This window comes from Crinia signifera, chromosome 6 (assembly GCF_055691185.1).
Source record: "Crinia signifera chromosome 6, ASM5569118v1, whole genome shotgun sequence".
NCBI classification, from domain to species: Eukaryota; Metazoa; Chordata; class Amphibia; order Anura; family Myobatrachidae; genus Crinia; species Crinia signifera.
This window is the reverse complement of record NC_139222.1, coordinates 157,395,557-157,414,726: the sequence shown is the minus strand read 5'-3', so window position 1 is coordinate 157,414,726 and position 19,170 is coordinate 157,395,557. Positions and strand designations below refer to the sequence as shown.

Below are 19,170 nucleotides of genomic sequence, written 5' to 3'. Positions count from 1 at the left end.
TGTATTATCAAGAATTAAGTGCAAGATGAAAGTGGTCATAAATAGCATAAAGATATGGCAGATACTGTAAGAGGAGTACAAAGAAAACCAGTAGATAAAGTTGTAAGAGTAACGGATAATAAGGTCCTAGAAGATGGAGATCAGAGCGGTTTGAGAAAATACGTGTATGAGCCCATAATTTAGGAACAAACATGATCTAAAAGCATAATAACAACACAAATCCTCCACTGATTATCTCTTACAATAAAGCTGCCTGACCTAAGACTTAAGAAGACACAATACTTTGACATTTAAGCAATTACTATCCTCTATTATGTTTTGCTATGCTTCATTGTCACGGTATAAAGGGTATGCAGTCACTCTGATGTGCAGTCTCTCCTGCCAGTGCTGAGTGACGTCTGTCTTTTTGCCCCAGCTGTGTCCCCACCTTAGGGTTTTAAAACCAAAAACGAATTCACAGATCCTGACTGTAACCAATGGATTGTCTATAGGGCAAATCTCTGCGAAGTGGAAGAACCTTCCTTTAGGCTAAGAATCTCTTAAAGACTGTGAATGTATCACAGATGAGACCAAGTACCTTGGCAACGTTCTCTTTCATCTCTCTTTTACTCTGTAGATTATTTGAATTTTTTTTAATTTTATATATATATATATATATATATATATATATATATATATATAAATATATCCCTGGAACATCTTCTAAAATTAACTAATATTCTCTAATAACCTCCCCTCACTTTTCATTTTACTTTTAATACATTTTACCCAATCTTTCAAGTCTTCACTTAACTATTTTAACACATACTGTAGACGCTGCTGTGATAATATAATTTCACCTGTAATTAGATATATAAATCATATTATAAACTAAACATATTATGCCTTTTGGTTGCTTTTTAATACCGCCAGGCCTACAGTGGACACTTGCTTCATCTTCACCTCCAAAGGAGAATATCGCTGCAATGCAATCCTAAAAGGATATAAAAATCCCCAGGTGAACTGCATCAGAAAATATACCCTACCTTAAACAGCTTGAACCCTTTTGGAAAGTGTACCAACCTATGTGATCTGAATGGCCTTTCCCTCCAATCTACATTTACCTTGGCGGTAGTTATAGGAGCGGATCCCATTTTCTTTCATTATTACTAGTGGCATCTTTAGGGCAGCCTTAATGTTGTTTTTATCATATGTTTTCATGTCATTATATGTGCACTATTAAATGTTATTTTATATTTCAAACTCCTCATTGGTTTAGCAATATTTTCTTTTCTTCTTTCAGTTTCAACACACCCCACTCAAATCTAACTCTCCCTGCATATGTTAAATTTGCCTCACCTGCAGTGCACATGGTATTGTCCATTTGCAAACAAAATGTCCCCATCTATCTTATTGTTAGACTTGACTCCTCTAGGAAGACTTTACACATGAATTTGAAATCCAGTTCTAAATCAGCTTCATCCAAACTGTAGATAATGGTTGCACTAAACTTGCTGCTTATCAATAAACTTGCTTTACATAAACTCCTGTAAACCTACTTCCTGCAACCCCACCTCAAATTTTGCATCCTATATCTCCAACACAAGCTGACTCCTTGGTCGTTGCTTCATAAGATACAAATATGTACCCAACCTTGCCTGTTAATTGTTCCAGTGACTCTTTGTTGTCTGAAGACGCACATCGTAAAATTCTTATTATTCCCTCCAAATAATATAACACAGCTCACTGCTCTCCGCTACCTGTTCTTGACACTTACAGGAATGAAGTATTAGATTAAATCTAAAAAAAAAGAATCAGTAGGGGGCTTTGAAGAAATGAAGACAATAATAATAGGACAGTAATGCACAGCCGGAGATCCAAGATGGAAGTGGGAACACTGCAGGAGGGAAGGAGGCTTTGGGATTCCTGCTGGGTTTTATACAATGTCTGAAATAAAGACAACAGGATCCCAGAGAGATAGAGAGAGATGGCACAGTAAGAGAAAACCAGGAGAAATGCAGATCTAGGTGACACTCAGAAGGGGCAAGTGTGAAAGAGGGGAATCTATTGATAGAAGTAAAGGTTTAATAGAAAAGTAACAAGGAAGACAAACACTATTAAACAGAAAAAATAAAATAGGTGAGAGTTGTGCGGAACATTTCTGGTTTAGAGGACAGGTAGGAGGCAGAGACAGAAAGTAAAAGAGAACACCAGGATGTTGTGAAAAAAAAAAAATATCACATGCCTTTTTGTGTCCATAAAATCTTCCCCCAAAATAATGGACACTTACTAGGAGACTATATCAAAATGATACTTTGTTTTCCTTTTCTCTGCAGACCAGATTTTGGATTTACAATTTATATCAAAGCTGAAAATCCCTGATGACAGTGCGAGTGTATCTGCTTTCAGGGCTGCCATCAGAAATTGTAGGGCCCATGACTAACAAAATAGACAGGAGACCCTTCTTGTACCCCTGATGTGCCTAGTGAGTCCTCCTGTGTCAGCAGCATTGGCAACACTACTCTACCTCTACATTGCTTCAAGGGAAATGTGAACTGTGTACTTGATAGACTTAATAGATGCTGGATTTTATCTCAGGTTGGCCTAAAAAATGCATATTGCAAGCCATTGTTCAATTATCGCCCGTTCGATTATCGCACATTTGCAGCCCAGCGATTAAATCTGAATATCGCTCAATGTTTTAAACTGGAAGATCATTGGGCATATTATGGTGAGCACCGGGCTTATTTGAAATAAAGATTTGTGGTTTCACTGTAGTATTATATGATATTATTATTTATCTACAAAAATTAAATGGAAAATCATACCCAGAACAGGAACGTCGTACCTGCAATAATGGGATTCCCCTCACTAATGTCAGTTGAGTGCTTTCACCACTTCCTTTTTTTCCATCATGTACTGTACCTTGGATCTACTTTGAATGGGGCTCAGGACCTGATTCAGTCATGAGCACAGGGTGGATATACCGACAGGTGAGCAATTTTTTGCTACTGCGCATGTGCGAAAAGTCCTGGATAACTGTGCACCTGTGAACCTGTGAACATAACATGAAGTGGTTGTTAAAGACCACTTCACTTTATGTCTATATATTTTACCGAGCAGCTTTCAACTAGCGCAAACCTATTTTAGGAATTCAATCCTATTTTCTACTAGAGACGGGTTTGCCTTACTTCGGAATTTTACAGTAGAGATTGGAAGGTGACCTAGGACCTTATATTAGACCACACGTAATGCTGCAAATTTCACAGCATTGCGTGTGGATTTAACGCCCCCTGCCACATGCACAGCCGCCCATCCCCCCCCCTCGCTCGGTGAGTTCCCCGCACGGCTGCGAATGGATGTTTTGCATAAACATACATTTGCGCCTTGGGTGCAGATGCCAAATCAACTAAACTAAACCTAAACTAAACTAAGACACTCTCTGGTGTCTTAGCTTGCATGCTCCCAGTATGACTATGTGTTCCAAGAGAGGAAAAAGAAAAAGACGAACTCTGGGTGGGGGCACCCTTGTATCACAGGTATTTGTGTGAAATACAGTGTTAAAATGTAAATGCTGGGTGTTCCCATGGGCACAGCCACTCACCGTTGTCCCACACCCACCGCTCGCACTGGTAGGTGCAAACAAGGACAGTGAACTAGCAGTTCGCCATGCCGGCTCGCACCAAGCGTATGTGCAGAAACTTCACTCCCCCTGTGAAAACGCGCAAGGGAGTGAATAGATCAAAATAGGGCCCCTAGAGTGAGTGCAGACATGGCCAATTCCATAGGTGTGTTGTGGGAGTCACAGGCGTGTCTGGGAACCCTGCTGCATTGCCAATCACAAGTCCATTGCTTCAGAGTAATCCCTACGCTACTGCAAATATCAGTTTTTGGTGTATTTAGAAACTCCATTGCAATTGCTCAGCCCGCAATCCTTACAGTTGGCATCTCAGTGCTCGTACACTCCATTGCACGATGGACCACGAAGCGAAGGCTGAAATTAGCATTTGCATATATCCGAAGAGTGGTTGCAATTGTGGCTACTTTATCAATTATCACTGAATCAGGCACTCAGTTCCCTCAAAGTTTGAGGCCAAATCTAGGTGAGTGCACTGATCACTGTTATTCTGCTATAATTCTTCACAAACACCTTTGTTATCCACCTTCACCCTTCCAGATGAGTGGCCCATGGCTATAAGCAGGGCAGCCATCAGGGGTGGTCTGTGGGGACTCCAGTCCCAGGCCCAGACAGAATGGAAGCTCAGGACTGGAGTCTACCAAGTAGAATTTGTCAAAAACCAAAAACAAAGTTCACATTTCCCCTGAAGCAATGTAGAGGTTGAGTAGTGCGGCCAGAGCTGCGGACACTGGAGATCTCACCAGGAAAGACAAGGCTTCATGAAGGGGAAAGAGGGTCCCTGCCTCTTTGGTCAGTCCCGGGCCCCACGATTTCTGATGTCAGTCCTGGCTAGATGCACCTACGTAGCAGGACAAAAACAGTAGTAGTACTATTGAACTGCACTGTGCCTAGGTAAAAAGTTCAATGTTTTCTGCTCTGCAGTTTTACTACAGTATATGGTAAAAGACGTCATGGGAATAGATGTGCGACCTGCAGAAAGAGCTGCATAAAAATCAAATAAAATAAAAGCAAACAATGCATTGCAAAGTTCAATTACATTCCATTTTACAGAACATAAAACCAATATTTTGCTTATGAATACAGTCCAGTCTAAGGTCAGTGGTATAAGCAATGTTTACTTACTCACCTTTAACGATGAGTTCTGCATAATTGGAAACCCCTGATCCACCAGAAGATCGCAGGACACAACGATACTTGCTAATGCTGCGCTGAGAAGTGTCTCCAACGCTAACTGTGGCAGAGAAGCGTCTGTGATTTACTACACGAGTTACCATGAGACCTGTGTCGCGTCCATTCCACTGCTGCCAAATAGAGATAAAGGCTCACAATCAGTCACACTACTGCTGTCAGCAGAAAGGTAAGGAAAGATTCTCTAATCCAGCTTCCTTTATATAATAAACCTGAATTCAAATAACTGGCTGCTACAAAATGCTAATTTGCCATCTGCTCTCATTCCAGGGTTACCGCCCCAGTCTTATTAGGCAGCAGTATAACAATATATTCATTTTTGTAGCCAAGTAAGAATATGGTTTTGCATATTATAGGTAATATGGAAATGGCAACTGTGGGCATAAAGATATTTGAAGCAGATGTATCTATCCATGTGACTATGCAAATGTCACTATTATAACATAAAAATACATACAGTATCAATGGCATCACTACCCAGGTGCGGGGGTGCGGTCTGCACCTGGGTGTCACCCTAAAAAGGGGAGGCACCAAAGTTCCGCCACTGCAGACAGCAGGGAAGCCAGCATCACGGTTGATGCAAGCCACACCCTTGGGGTGCACTGAGGGGCATGATGCCACGCTCCCTCCAGACCACGCCCTCATTTTGGATGTGGAGGGGGTGACAGCGCAGAGTGCGCATGGGTGTTACCACACAACCAGTGATGCCTCTGTAACAGTATGCTCCACACATCAGGTGTATAATCAATAAAATACAAAACATACTTTTCATATACCAAAAACTAGCTAATGATTCACTACCCTAAATTGGGTCAATCCAATTACCTGTGAAGGGCACAAGTTTTTGCTGCATCAGCATTGAAACGCCACCAACAGCAACGCATTTTGCACCCAACACGGCCCACTCTCCGCCCAAATTCACACAGTTTTGTGTGAGTTCAATCTGCCTGAACTCACCCTAAAGAATACATACACCTGTCAGAGTCAAGGACTCTGACAGGTTGGCCAGACCCTAGTAAAATGGAGAGCAGACGGCTACTGGGAGGGGACATGGGTACCGGGTGGTGCCACGTCTCATGAGAAAAAAATACCTAACTTATACGGGCAGGCACTGGTGGGGGTGCGGGTGTGATAGCACACCTGCACAGGAAGAGAGAGGACAGGCTGCAGCTGCCTCGCACTCTCCCCAGTTTAGCATTGAGCAGTGTGTGTTGGGTTGGGAAAAGAGGCTGTGTGGCAGTGGAAGCCTGTCATCTTTCTCCTCAGTGCTCGGGTCAGGGAGCAGGACCGGGCCCCTCCATCAGACCCAGACCCTGGTAAAAAGTACCCCCCCTCTCGGCACCACTGTACATAGTGGGAAATTGCATTGACCCCTTAATTATGAATATTAGCTTAATAATAATAATGTACCAGATCCAAAAACATTTAGGGTGAAATTTAATAGGATGAGAGATTCAGGAAGTGAGAGATTTGGTAAGAAACCTCCAGGTTTTTTTTAAAGCGGCAATCTTTTACACTTTAAAAAAAAACTGGAGAATTTTTACCAAATCTCTCACTTCCTGAATCTCTCATCCTATTATATTTCACCCTGTAGCTTTAAATATATTTCATTGGTACACATACTGTATCATTGATCACTTATATCATTACCCACCCCAATTTTATTGAACATATCACACAATTCAATAGTGATTTTTTCTTTTATACTTGTATATGTATTTTGGGGCTGTGCAATGACATCACCTATATCTGCTGAGGAACTTCAGTTAACTACTATGTATACCAGTTCTAAAACAAAGGATCACAACATGTTTATAAGTAATCCTTAAGAGGCATCCTTTTGGTATGCATGCTACATCACTGAACATTCTTAAGTCATTTGTTCTGAAAATACTACACTGCTGGGCACTTGTTCACTCTCTATAATTCCAAATGTTTTTGACTGATCTTCCTAATTAGCATACTGGAGAATGAGCTGTCACCCTAATACCAACAGGGAAGTGATCAGAAGGAAAGAACTTATTTTTATAAATTGGACTCTCCATACTACATTTTATATACTGTAATGTATATTTTTGTTTCATTGTTTTTGATTTATACTCATTATTCATAGGGTGTGGATTATTAGCTAGATAAGGTCATAAGGTCGACAGAGTCAAAAGGTCGACATGGAAAAGGTAGACACGTAAAATAGTCAACATGAGTTTTTCAAAATTTTGGGTGACATGTCGAAATGGACCCCCAGTTAGTGTAAGGTGTAAGGTGTACCCTGTTATCGTTCGCCATGCTTTGGGTCGGTTTATCCCTGCGCTCGGCACACTATTATATTAGCCATCTATACAGGGCCCCTGGAGGGTGGAAGTTAGGATCAGGAGGCCCCCATCCTGGATGGAGGTGAGTGACAACTCCTCCCCCCTCACCATCCCCCTGTGGAGCGATGGAGCGTATTACCCACCCAACACCCCCCCCCCCTGGAGCGACACAGCTGCGGCCGTATCAACCTCAACCCCCTGTTGGAGCGAGTGAGCGCCGGGCCAGCAACTTTTCTGCCCCCTCACAAGGCAACCCCCCCCCCCTGTGGAGTTATGAGGCGGCGATGGCTGCTCCGCATCACTCGGCACCATTCCCCCTGTGGATCGAGTCCCCCCGTGGAGCGATGCAGTAGGTGATCGCCGGGCCGCCGCCGCATTACCCCCCGTGGAGCGATGAGGCGGTGCATCACCCGGCACCATCCCCCCTTGGAGCCTCTATACCTATATGGATGGTGCAGAAAGAACAAGCTAGTTTGAAATCTCATGTCAACCTTGTCACCTGTCGACCTTTGGACGTTGTCGACCTATTGCATACCTCCCAACTTTTGCTGCTGCTGGCTCAGGACGTGTCCGGGAAAGGGGGCGTGGCCTATGAAAAGGGTGTGTGGTCGCACGGGATGTCGCGTCCTAAGGCCGCACCCCGGTTTTCTCCAGTCTGCGCGCTGAATAGAAGCTGTCTTGTCTCTTCAGTCTGGGGTGGACACCCAACTGCCCCCCCCCCCCCTGCAGGACAATGGCGGCCCCGGGCGGGATGCAGGAACATCCCCAAAAATCGGGACGTTCCCACGTTAAGCGGGACAGTTGGGAGGTATGCTATTGCATGTTGATCTTTTGGGGTAGACCTATTGCCTGTCTATCTAGACCAGGGGTGGCCAAACCAGTCATCAAGATCTACCAACAGTCCAAATCACCTAGCTGGTGCACAGCTGTAGTCATTATAATACTAACTGTCACATTTTCAAACCTGCTGCGTCATTCCTACTACAGATCCACAGGTTGCCTGAAACACATGAACTGTTGGGAGATATTGAGGACAAGTTTGGCTACCCCTGGTCTAGACCCTGTAGATCTATCAACCGGAACCATTATTCATACACATGTTATTTACTATTATACTGTACATTATTGGCTAAAGCCAGCTCTGCAACATTCCCACGCTATCACATAATGAGTCCCATTAAAAATATAGATTAGACTGTAAAGTTCTTTTCAGTAGTCTAAATGGCCATGCACCCCTAACAATTTCCTCACTCTTATCAAACATAAGTGGCAAAATGAGGGGCACAAGTGTGCTATTAGTACCTTGGCAGAAGTGTAGGCATTTTTAAAACTCGAGATTATATGTCAGCCAAAAAGCTGCTTTTGAACAGTACAGTGAATATTACGTGCTTTATAAGTGATCTCCACTACAGTATGTACAGTACGTGTGTTACCAGCACTCTCTGCCTTCTATATACTTTTGCTTGCCATATACTGTACGTGTTTCTTACCTGTAGCCAAAGCTTGTCATGCTGAGACCATTTCCCCCCTGCAATGCACTGGAAGGTGGCATTCTGTCCAACATTTACCTCCACGTTCTGCAAGCGCAGAAAATGGGGAGCGTTTCCTGAATACAAAGAAACATTGATGTTAATGCATACGCCTTTAAAGTAATAAGCAGTTTAGTTTCTAGAATTCGAGCTCGGTGTAGTTATTAGCAGACTAAATGTATAGAAGCTGTCGGCACAGCATCCTAAATGAGCCACAGGCTGAGAATTACAGCTCCTTCTTTGAGTGCCTGGCACAATTTCAAAGCAACTGTAAAAAGATCAGAGAATAGCAGAGTAATTTATAGAAATGTCAGGGACATGTATCTTATCTATTTGTACTATACACACAAGGACACACACCTTAAACACAGTCTTCTAGACATATATTTGCTATTGTGTTCTGCTTTCTAAAGTTGACTATATTGCTATCCACTCTGAGCACCTTGGCCACATATTACTTTAATGGAATAGGACACATGATCGTGGGATCAGGCATTCCATGAGCAGAATATACAATGCTAATATTTCTCCTTCACAAAACAGCCAGTCTTTAATGCATATAGTCATGAGGGTCCCCAGAAGGCTGTGAATGTCTGACTTTATAAAAAAAAAAAGAATATAGGAGAGAGGCACACTATCACACATGGGCAGGGGGTAAACATGGTCGCATATGGGCAGTGAGGTAGAGTCACACACAGGAAGGATGGAGATCTGACCCACAATTGGGTATGTGGGTTTGTTGCAGAATCACATATGGGCAGGGAATGGGCATTTTCACACATGCGAATGGAGGAGCAGAGACACTTCTTATGGGAATTGGGCATAGGGCAGATCAGAGATATATGGGCAAAGAATATCAACATGTATAGAGTGTGAACAAAGACACATACTGTATAGGTAGGAGCAGGGGCTGGCTAGCAACTTTCAGCCTGGGGGGCAACACAAGCAAGTGGCCCATCACCATCGCCATCGTTTCACCACCCTACCCTCTCCCCTCTCCCCTCTAGTTTGCAGCAAGGATTAAACAATCTTTCCCCCCACACACATACAACAGAAATCGGGAAAGTGCACGCCTAAGGCGCGCTGTAAAAATTTACACTGTAATGCCACATTACACATACTGCAACACACCATAATGCCCATTACACATAAAGCCATCACTGTAATGCTAATTAAACATAATGTCCATTACGCATAAATCCATCACTGTAATGCCAAATAAACATAATGCTACACCGTAATACCCATTACACATAATGCCACACACCGTAATGCCAATTGAATATAATACCACACACTGTAATACCAATTAAACATAATGCCACACACTGTAATGCCCATCAAACATAATGCCACACAGTAATGGCCATTACACATAATGCCAACACCGTAATACCCATTGCACATAATGCCACACAGAGTGATGCCAATTAAATATAATGCCCCACACCGAAATGCCCATTACACATAATGCCACACACCGTAATGCCAATTAAAGAGAATGCCACACATCGTAATGCCCATTACAAATAATGCTAACACCATAATGCCATCACCGTAATGCCCATTACACATAATACCAACAATGTAATGCCCATAAAACCTAATGCCACACGCCATAATGCCCATTACACATAATGTCAATACCATAATGCCCATTAAACATAATAATGCCTATTACATATTATACCATATAACTGCTGCTTACCTACATGCACATTGTCAGAGGAATATCGCTTGTTGCCAGGGGTTATATGCTTATTGGCAGGGGTTTTATTCTTGTTGCCATGGGGAATTTTTGCCAGGGGGGCGCCAAGGTACATTCTCGTTGCCAAGGGGTTGAATTTAAATAGCGCGCCAGCGCTACCCGAATCCGCACTTCTGGGTAGCACTGGCTGCGCTGTTCTCTTCTGACAGACACGAGAGGTATGGCAGTACCTCTAGTGTCTGTCCTCTATAAGGCGACGGCCATTTTTGGAGAGGTCGTCGCCTTACATTAGTGCAGCCAGGAAGCCGTTGGTGTGCTGGACAAGGAGGCGCTGGCGGCTGCAGCGGTGACGGCTGCGGATGCGTGTGCAAGATGCACACAGCGGCCCAGCCGGTACATAGTCATACCAGCCTGGGGGGCATGTGGTACCCTGCCCCCCGGCCCAGCCTGCCACTGGGTAGGAAGTAGGCAGACACATATGGGCAGGCACATTCTGGGGTGAGAATAGATGGAATGGTTCTTCCCACCACAGAGGGTGGGAAGAACAAGTAGGGGACAATGGATTTTGAAGGGCAGTACAGTGCAATGCAGTGCAAAAGGGTCGTATGAAGTTAATGCAGATGTGAGTGGGCTGACAGCATGATGCAGCCTCTGCTTTGTGATATGTGGTCCCATGACGCATGCTTTTATCAGTTTGACACTCGGAAGATGCTGACAGTGCCATTTTACTGCTAGCTGCCTCTGAGAGGCTGTGATTGTGGGCAAACCCTTTAAGTTTGATGTTGATGGTGGCTCATGGTACTTTGGGTCAGGGAGAGGTTGGACAGGCCTGGCTAATATAGGAGTGTGTGGCCTAATCAAGGAAATTTGGCCATCTAGAAAATACAATGTGGGCGATCCAATAGTGCAAATTACCACTTTTTTTATAAGACAAAATTTATTTAAAAATCACATAAAACACAGGGTTGGATGACGTACCACAGACGTCGGCTTACACATTGCCACATAGAGACAGCATGAGACAGTGCAAAGCACCTTTAGAATTGTTGAAGAGGTTACAATCACTCCCAGCCCCACGATTGTGCTTGAGGCTAGGCCGCGACCCTACGCGTTTCGTCACTGAGGACTTCGTCATAATGTATGTGCAGGCAGAGGAGACTGCTGCTGCTTAGCGGTAGAAGCCTTCCTAGAATCCCTGTAGCAGTAGTGTGTGCTGGGCTGGGGAGAGAGACTGCTACCAGCTGACAGCTGGGCCCCTCCAACAACCCCAATGTAATTGGTACACACATACCCCTCAGCCGCACTGTCTGTGCCTCCCCTAGGTCATTGCACCCTGAGTGACTGCATTGGTCACACTACTCACACTCCAACCCTACATTAACCCCTTACCTCCTTTTATAATTCAGACATTGGGTCATGTATGTAATCTATCACTTCCTTCTACTTTACATGCACCAGGACATGTAGGCCTTCAACTACACCTACTATACAGACATCATTACATAATACATATACACTACCTCTCACTCATTCTAATACACAAACGCTAGGACATTAACCTCACCTCCTTCTCATACAACAATATCAAGGCAAGTACATCTTACTTCTTTCTAATACACACACCATAGTTGCCTACCCTCCTGGATTCTACAGGAGACTCCCTGAAATAACAGCAATCTCCCTCTCTCCCTCATTAGTCTAGCAATAACTTAGCCCACATTACACTGTTATATTTTTTGGGGGAAAAGGAATGATTGATGCATTTACATTGAATCATCAGCACCATTTCCCAGCACTTTAGCAAGTATAGTCACATCAAATCAAATTTTGTCACATACAAGTCATACATAGTACAATATGTAGTGAAATGCTTATACAACTGTCCTACTTTACGTTAGAATAAGTAGATCGGCTGAGGAAGGGTGTAGAGATATGTCTAGCAAGAAGGAAGGAAAGTCCCGGTGCTAGGAGGTCTGGTTGCGGGCTCTAATGGCTTGCAGGAAGAAGCTCCTTCTCATTCGCTCTGTGTTTGCCTTCAATGAGCGGTGGCGTTTCCCTGTTTCCCTTTCGCAATAGGGAGAAGAGTTCATTGTTGGGATGGCTGAGGTCCTTCTTTATTTTCCTGGCTTTGGTCCAGCATCGCTTGCTGTATATAGTGTCCAGATCTGGAAGCTCGATACGGATGGTACGCTCTGCCGATCGCACAACCCTCTGGAGAGCTTGTCTGTCCTTTCTGGTGCTGTTTCCAAACCAGGCCGTGATATTTCCTGTCAGGATGCTCTAAATGGTGCAGGCATAGAAATTATTTAGTACACTTGAGAATAGTCTAAAGTCCTTCAGTCGTCTAAGATGATAAAGACGTTGCCGGGCCTTCTTCGCCAGGGAGTTAACATGGCAGGACCATGTCAGGTCCTGTGTGATGTAGACACCTAGGTACCTGAAACTCTCTACTCTCTCCACTGGGGTCCCGTCGATGGTCAGTGGCTGGTAGTTTTTCTCCTCCTTTGTGCTGAAGTCCACTATTACTATTAACAAGATTCCAGGTTGCTAACCTCCTCTAGATAGGCTGTCAACAACCACAGTGTCGCCTGCAAACGAAATGATGTTGGTGGAGCTCGAAGTGGCCACGCAGTCGTAAGTGTATAGAGAGTACAGCAAGGGGCTCAGAACACAGCCCTGGGGGGCTCCAGTGCTGAGCGAGGGTGAGACATGGTTGCCCATCCGTACCGCCTGCGGTTTGTCTGTCAGAAAGTTGGATATTCAGCAACACAGAGATGGTCTGAAGCCCAGGGTCTCTAGTTTAGTGGTGAGTATGGAGGGGATTATAGTATTAAATGCAAAACTATAGTCGACAAACAGCATTTTGACATAATACCCCCTTCTGCTGTCCAGGTGGCTCAGAGCTGCATGATGGAGGTATGCAATGGCGTCCTCAGTAGATCGGTTAGGACGATACGCAAACTGTAGTGGGTCCAGGGTGGCCGGTAGAGAAAAAGTGATGAAGTCTCTAACTAGTTGCTCTAAGCACTTCATCACTACTGAGGTAAGGACCACTGGACGGAAGTCGCTCAGTCCGGTGGGCTGTGGTCTCTTGGGAACCGGAACAATGATTGACTGTTTGAAGCATGTTGGGATGATACACTGATCCAGTGAGAGGTTGAATATCTCAGTGTATAGTATAGTGTGTAGTATCTCTTACTAACTGCTTTGGGGATCATCTACATTTGGAAGCTTGCAGCAGGGCCCTCCTACCTCCAAGTCTGTCTGTTGTTACCCAGTTTGTTTTATCACTGTCTACTATTGTAAAGCGCAACGGAATCTGCTGCGCTATATAAGAAACTGTAAATAAAAAAATAAATATAATCTTTTAAAAGATTACTCTCAGATGTAGCAGTACACACCCACAATCTCTCCATATATGGAACTAGACACACCCTTGCGGTGGAGCATGACACGCCCCCTTAGTGGGGTGCAGTGCAAAATTCTACTACCAACTATAATCTCCCTGAAAACAGTTTAAAAAAAATAGGCAAGTATGACACAAACTGCTATGATCCCTTTCTTGGCTACCAATATATAAAAAATGTTACTCTCATTTCTTGTAGAGGAAATGATTACACAAATCTATGCTTGCTAGAACATAGAAAACAAGATTTGTATCTCTCAACATTTAGTAATAAACAGACACGAGGGACTTACACTTTCTCAGTGCCGAACACACAAACACGCCTTAGATTAGGTCTGTAAATCTGTCTCCACTGTTGGAGCAAACAATTATTATAAGTCTCTTGGTCCCAACCAAGCAGAGATAAGCTTGTGTATCACACATATCCGTTAGAGTGAAGGGCTTTCTAAATGCTAAGAAATCCCCTTTCCCAAGGCCCTAATAGATGCTGCTGCATCACTGCAATCTTATTAAGACACTGAATCTTGTGTCATGAGACTGAAACACAGAAATAATGAGTGAGCATGCTTTATAGAGGATTTCAGGAGAGATTGCTTCTTTTACGGCTAACTCTTCCAGCCGATAGCTGGAGTTGATGACCAGATGCTACTGTATGTCATATATACATTAAGAGAATAAATGTATTCTGCCAGTAATTGTTTTATTCTCCCCCCTCCCCACAGATATATGTATGGTAAGAAAGAGAATTGCAAACAGTCAGCAATGGTCATTTATAAAGCTGCAAAAGGATGACTGCATGGGATGATGTGATTATTGACCACACAGCACATCATGGTGCCCTCCCATGTGAGACCACCATGCTTTGCGTGACTGTATGCACCATTGCGGCCGGAGGTGGAACTGCAAATGTTCCTTTTTCTTTAAGGTGCCTAATGAATTATGCTGCTTGGCCTATACCTGTACTTAACTCTTATGCCTAGAAATAAAACACACCAACACCTTATTCTATAAATAACGACACGGACAACCTCTGTGTAAGTTTAAACAGGTCATGAATATTTATTGTAATGGTATGACCCCTATTTGTCTAAGGGATGGCAAAGAAAGCACTTGAGACCAGCACCAGTCCCGGGTGTTACTCTTCGTAGCGATCGAAGTGCCCCAATCCGACAACACTCCTTATTGTTGGGCTACAGCCCACGCTGTGATGGACATACCACCCCTTCTATGGCCTGGCGAGGACACTTCCATGAAGTGTTCAATGTCATACCGCCTGAGTCGAGACTCGCCCGCCGTCCTGGCAAAGGGGGGCAATACCACACAGAGACCACCTGACACCCCACCTGACTGCTGGTCAAGACCGCCTTCTCGCCGATTAATAATTAAAGCTATGGAAGCCAATTTGGTGATGGCCCGGAGGCCAGGTAGCAGCAGATGGAAAGGGATAGGGAGGGTGGGGATCCATACTCAAAGAGGAATTACTTCCTACCAGCATTACCTAATATACCCCTCTCTAAGCTGATTCTCCTATGCTACCTGATTGGCAGATCTGGAAGAAAAGGTCTTACTCTACTAGAGGTCAAGACAAGGGCGCCTATGTATGAGCTGATCCCCAAATTGAGGCCGCTGTTCTGTTTAGGTCAGTCAGGCCCTAAAAAAGAAATAGCAAGAAAGAAGAATATATTGGAGAACAGCGCCTCTCTCCTACAATGAATGACACACAATTAAATATAATAATGTTTATGTAAAAAAAGAAACACAATTAATACAATATTACATCAATATATTAAAAAGCTGATTGGATTGCTCACTCCTGGATTAAGGTGGTATGGCCTAGGCTGAATAGGTGGGTAGGAAGTAGGTACACATTACCAAAGATCTGGACAATGGCTCAATGTCCATGTATAGGGAGAATGAGGGAATGTTCACAGGTCCTCTCTATTCCTACGGTCTCCAAATGTGATGCTGTTGGAGGTGTCTGTGAGCTGATTCAGATGTTGTATATGAATGGCCCAAGAAGCTCCTCCCAGGTGGTACGATGTCCCTGAAGTCACCTGGAGAGCACACAATTGTGTTGGTTTTTCAAGGTAGCCCAAAGGTCTTCTCTGGTGGTACGGCACCCCTGAGGCCACTGGAGGAAGCACAGAGGGAAGTGTGCTATTGATGCAATATTGTTTTTTGCAATGGCAGCTGGTGGAAATTGCACCTGTGGGTTCTAGTCCAGGATCATCCGGAAAGTGGTGGAGAAATCAGGGGTAATTTTTTTTAAAAGGATGGCAAATCTCCACAGTGGGGACAATGCCAAAATGGTCCCATTGGCAATATAACAGTCCTGAATAGGGGCCCAAGACTTAGGATTTTGACCAAAGGTGGTCCAGTGGCCTTGAGCCAAGGGTGAGTCCAGGAGTGAGGAAACCTCTGACGCGTTTCATTACTGGCTGTAGCTTTAAGCTTTAATGCAGATGTTCACATAGTTGAGTACATTTTTAGGAATACGTGAAAATTCATGAAAACTTATACTGTATATGCATTACAGAGAGAGTACCCCCTAGACTTGCAATTGAGATGCATGGCATCAAAGATGGTGTGGAAAAATGGGAAATCCTGGGTAGTGTCTAGAAATGCATGCAAAAATGGTACATTTAATGGGCATGTTATGGGCATGTTAGTGAAAACAGCTGCATACATGGATGCACAGCTGCGAACATACAACATACAAGGCTATAGTCAGATGGAAAGACTGCTCAACCATTTCAACGGTCCACCAATGGCAGCATCTGAGGATGCACCAATTGGTATTACTGCTCGTGCAGAGCAGCAGAAAGTGGGCATGTCAGTCCTTGCACACTCAGATGCAGGGATGTATACAAGGAAACACCTATGCTAACGTCATAAAGTTGCAGATGGGATCCACAAACAGATGTGCTGCGGATGTTTCTGTGCCAACATCTGGAGCAATAAGAATCATGGGAACAAGCAAAAGGAACAAAACCTTTCCCAACTACATGTACTGCATATACTTTCAGGTACAAATGGGGTAGTCAATTAGAAGAAATTGGTGATTAAATAGTAATTAGCATATACTGTATTAACTGCCTTTGCAGCACCATAAATGAACGTTAATGATGTACTAACTGCTGATCGGGGGAAGTAGCTCCAGATATTCTGCCATTCCTATAAAGAGTAGTGGCAGACTGCCACTGTCCATATAAGAAGGAATTTGACAGAAGGAGTGAACCAGAATTAAGCCCCAAGGACCTTATTCTGGTTCAGTCCTTCTGTCAAATTTCTTCTTAGATGGACAAATCCATGTGCACTGCAGGTGCGGGGGGGGGGGGTGTAGATGCAAAATGTGCAGAGAGAATTAGATTTGGGTGAGTTATTTTGTTTCTGCGCAGGGAAAATACTTACTGCTTTATTTTTACACTGCAATATAGATCTCACTTGAAGTAAAACCCCACCCAAATCTAATTCTCTCTGCGCAAGTAACATCTACCCCCACCTGCAGTGCACATGGTTTTGTCCATCTAAGAAGGAATTTGCCAGAAGGAGTGAACCAGAATAAGGCCCTTGTCATTCCTTGACTGCCCTTAATATACTTTGTAATGAGAAGAGAAGTAAGATAGCACAAAGCAGGATTTATATTAGTAAGAGACATGACATCATGACATTCAGTAGGGAATGAAAAATGAGTAGAGAAATGTGTGTAATATTTGTAGAAGGGAGAGTACAAGGACGGAAGAGGAGATTGGAGGAGATATATAATGGAAATACGTGAAAGTAAGACTAAAATCCAGTTTGAGAAATTTTTTGTATTTATTACTGTATTTCTATGAAGAAATAAATCTTAAAATCTATTTTTAAGCATTGTTAAAAGGTTGCAACAGATATCTCAATATTCTGCAGATATTTGGGGCAATTAGTAAACTGAAAATCGTGAAAAGACTAGCGTGTACAATAAAAGTGTTTATCTGCCAAGGGAAGGTCCTGTGTAATAAAGAGGTCTCGCCATGATTTATTGTAAAATAATAGAAATGTCACACTGGCTGGTGTAGTTCTAGAAGCAGCTTGTGTGATGAATACGATATATATTGATAAAGATAAAAAGGTAATAAAACTGATACATTGCATTAGGGTGGCAATGACAGGAAAATAAGATAGAATGATTTCAAATAGAGAGACCATATATGTAGATTGTAAGGAAAGTGTGAGGCAGAGAGTCGAAATGGGGTAGGGGTCATTAGGTCGACCCAATAATGGTCGACATACATTGGGTCGACCACTGAAGGTCAAAAGGCCTTAGGTCGACACAGACAAAAGCTCAACATGGGGAAGGTTGGCAGGGTTATAAGGTGAACAGATGCATTAGGTCCACATTGGTAAGGTAGACAGTCAAAAGGTTGACATGAGTTTTTCATGTCAACATGGACACCGCATAGGTGCGCCACGTCCCTTCGCATGGCTCGCTGTGCTTGCCATGCTTCAGGCACGGAGCCTCGCTACGCTCGGCACACTATTCTACTCTCCCTGCACGCCCTAGTGGATCGTAGGGCATGAAAGAACACCTGTCGGCACATGTCGGCTCAAAGAAAAGTGAAAAAAAAAAAAAAACGATGTTGATGTTCCCAATGTGGACCTAATGCACTTGTCAACCTTATGACCCTGTTAACCTTAGCCATGTCGACCTTCAGTGGTTGACCCAATGTATGTTGACCTTAGTTGTGTAGACTTAACGACCATTTTCTGTCAAAACGGACAAAGAGATGCAAATACAAAAATAATAAAGGAAAATAATAAAGGAGAAGAGACACATAGAGGGATATATAGGGATATCATCTGTATTGGTTGCCCGTACTGCATGGGTGAGCCAGAACACGAACTTCATCCACAGCAATGTATCCAGAGTGATCCTTAACAGAGACGGCTTCAAATATGATCTGCAAAAGGGAAACACAGTTAGAAATCTTCCCATATCTGTACAATTTATGCATAAGGCTGCTAATTAACATTTCTTTATATGTGTATACACCTTCCACCTACGCACAGTAGAAGCATTCTTTGTGTGGTCTGAAACAATATTCATGAGAATACATTATTAAGTCATTATGTACTACTGACATCACTGCAGCTTCAGGCAATGGTTATTATTGAATGAATAATCTGCATATTCATCAGTATTGCCTCAGTGCGCATAATATGTAGGTGACAAGCAAATATGAGACAATGACAATATGTATTACTATGACTGTATGAGTATGGTGGCATTACTGTACCTGCCTTTATATATAATTTCTCTGTTTTCAAGACACAAAAGCATACAGAAAATGCCATTACACAAGAATGTGCAATTATGGTTCAATAGATCTAAATATAGACCATTGTAAGCAATGAACATACATGAGTAATGA

The 19,170-nt window shown here is 43.3% G+C and overlaps 1 protein-coding gene across 12 annotated transcripts in view; it reads right to left on the bottom strand.

Annotated features, from left to right (window-relative positions):
• The window catches only part of PTPRT (protein tyrosine phosphatase receptor type T), a 281,209-nt gene that overhangs the window by 96,163 nt on the left and 165,876 nt on the right, over positions 1–19,170 (bottom strand). For all 12 annotated transcript variants that reach the window (XM_083147730.1, XM_083147733.1, XM_083147726.1 and 9 more), the window contains exons 4-6: positions 18,618–18,699; positions 8,610–8,725; positions 4,746–4,920 (exon numbers count right to left, since the gene is read on the bottom strand). In XM_083147730.1, the coding sequence (XP_083003856.1) occupies positions 4,746–4,920; positions 8,610–8,725; positions 18,618–18,699 (373 nt within the window). The remainder of the gene's footprint in view (positions 1–4,745; positions 4,921–8,609; positions 8,726–18,617; positions 18,700–19,170) is intronic.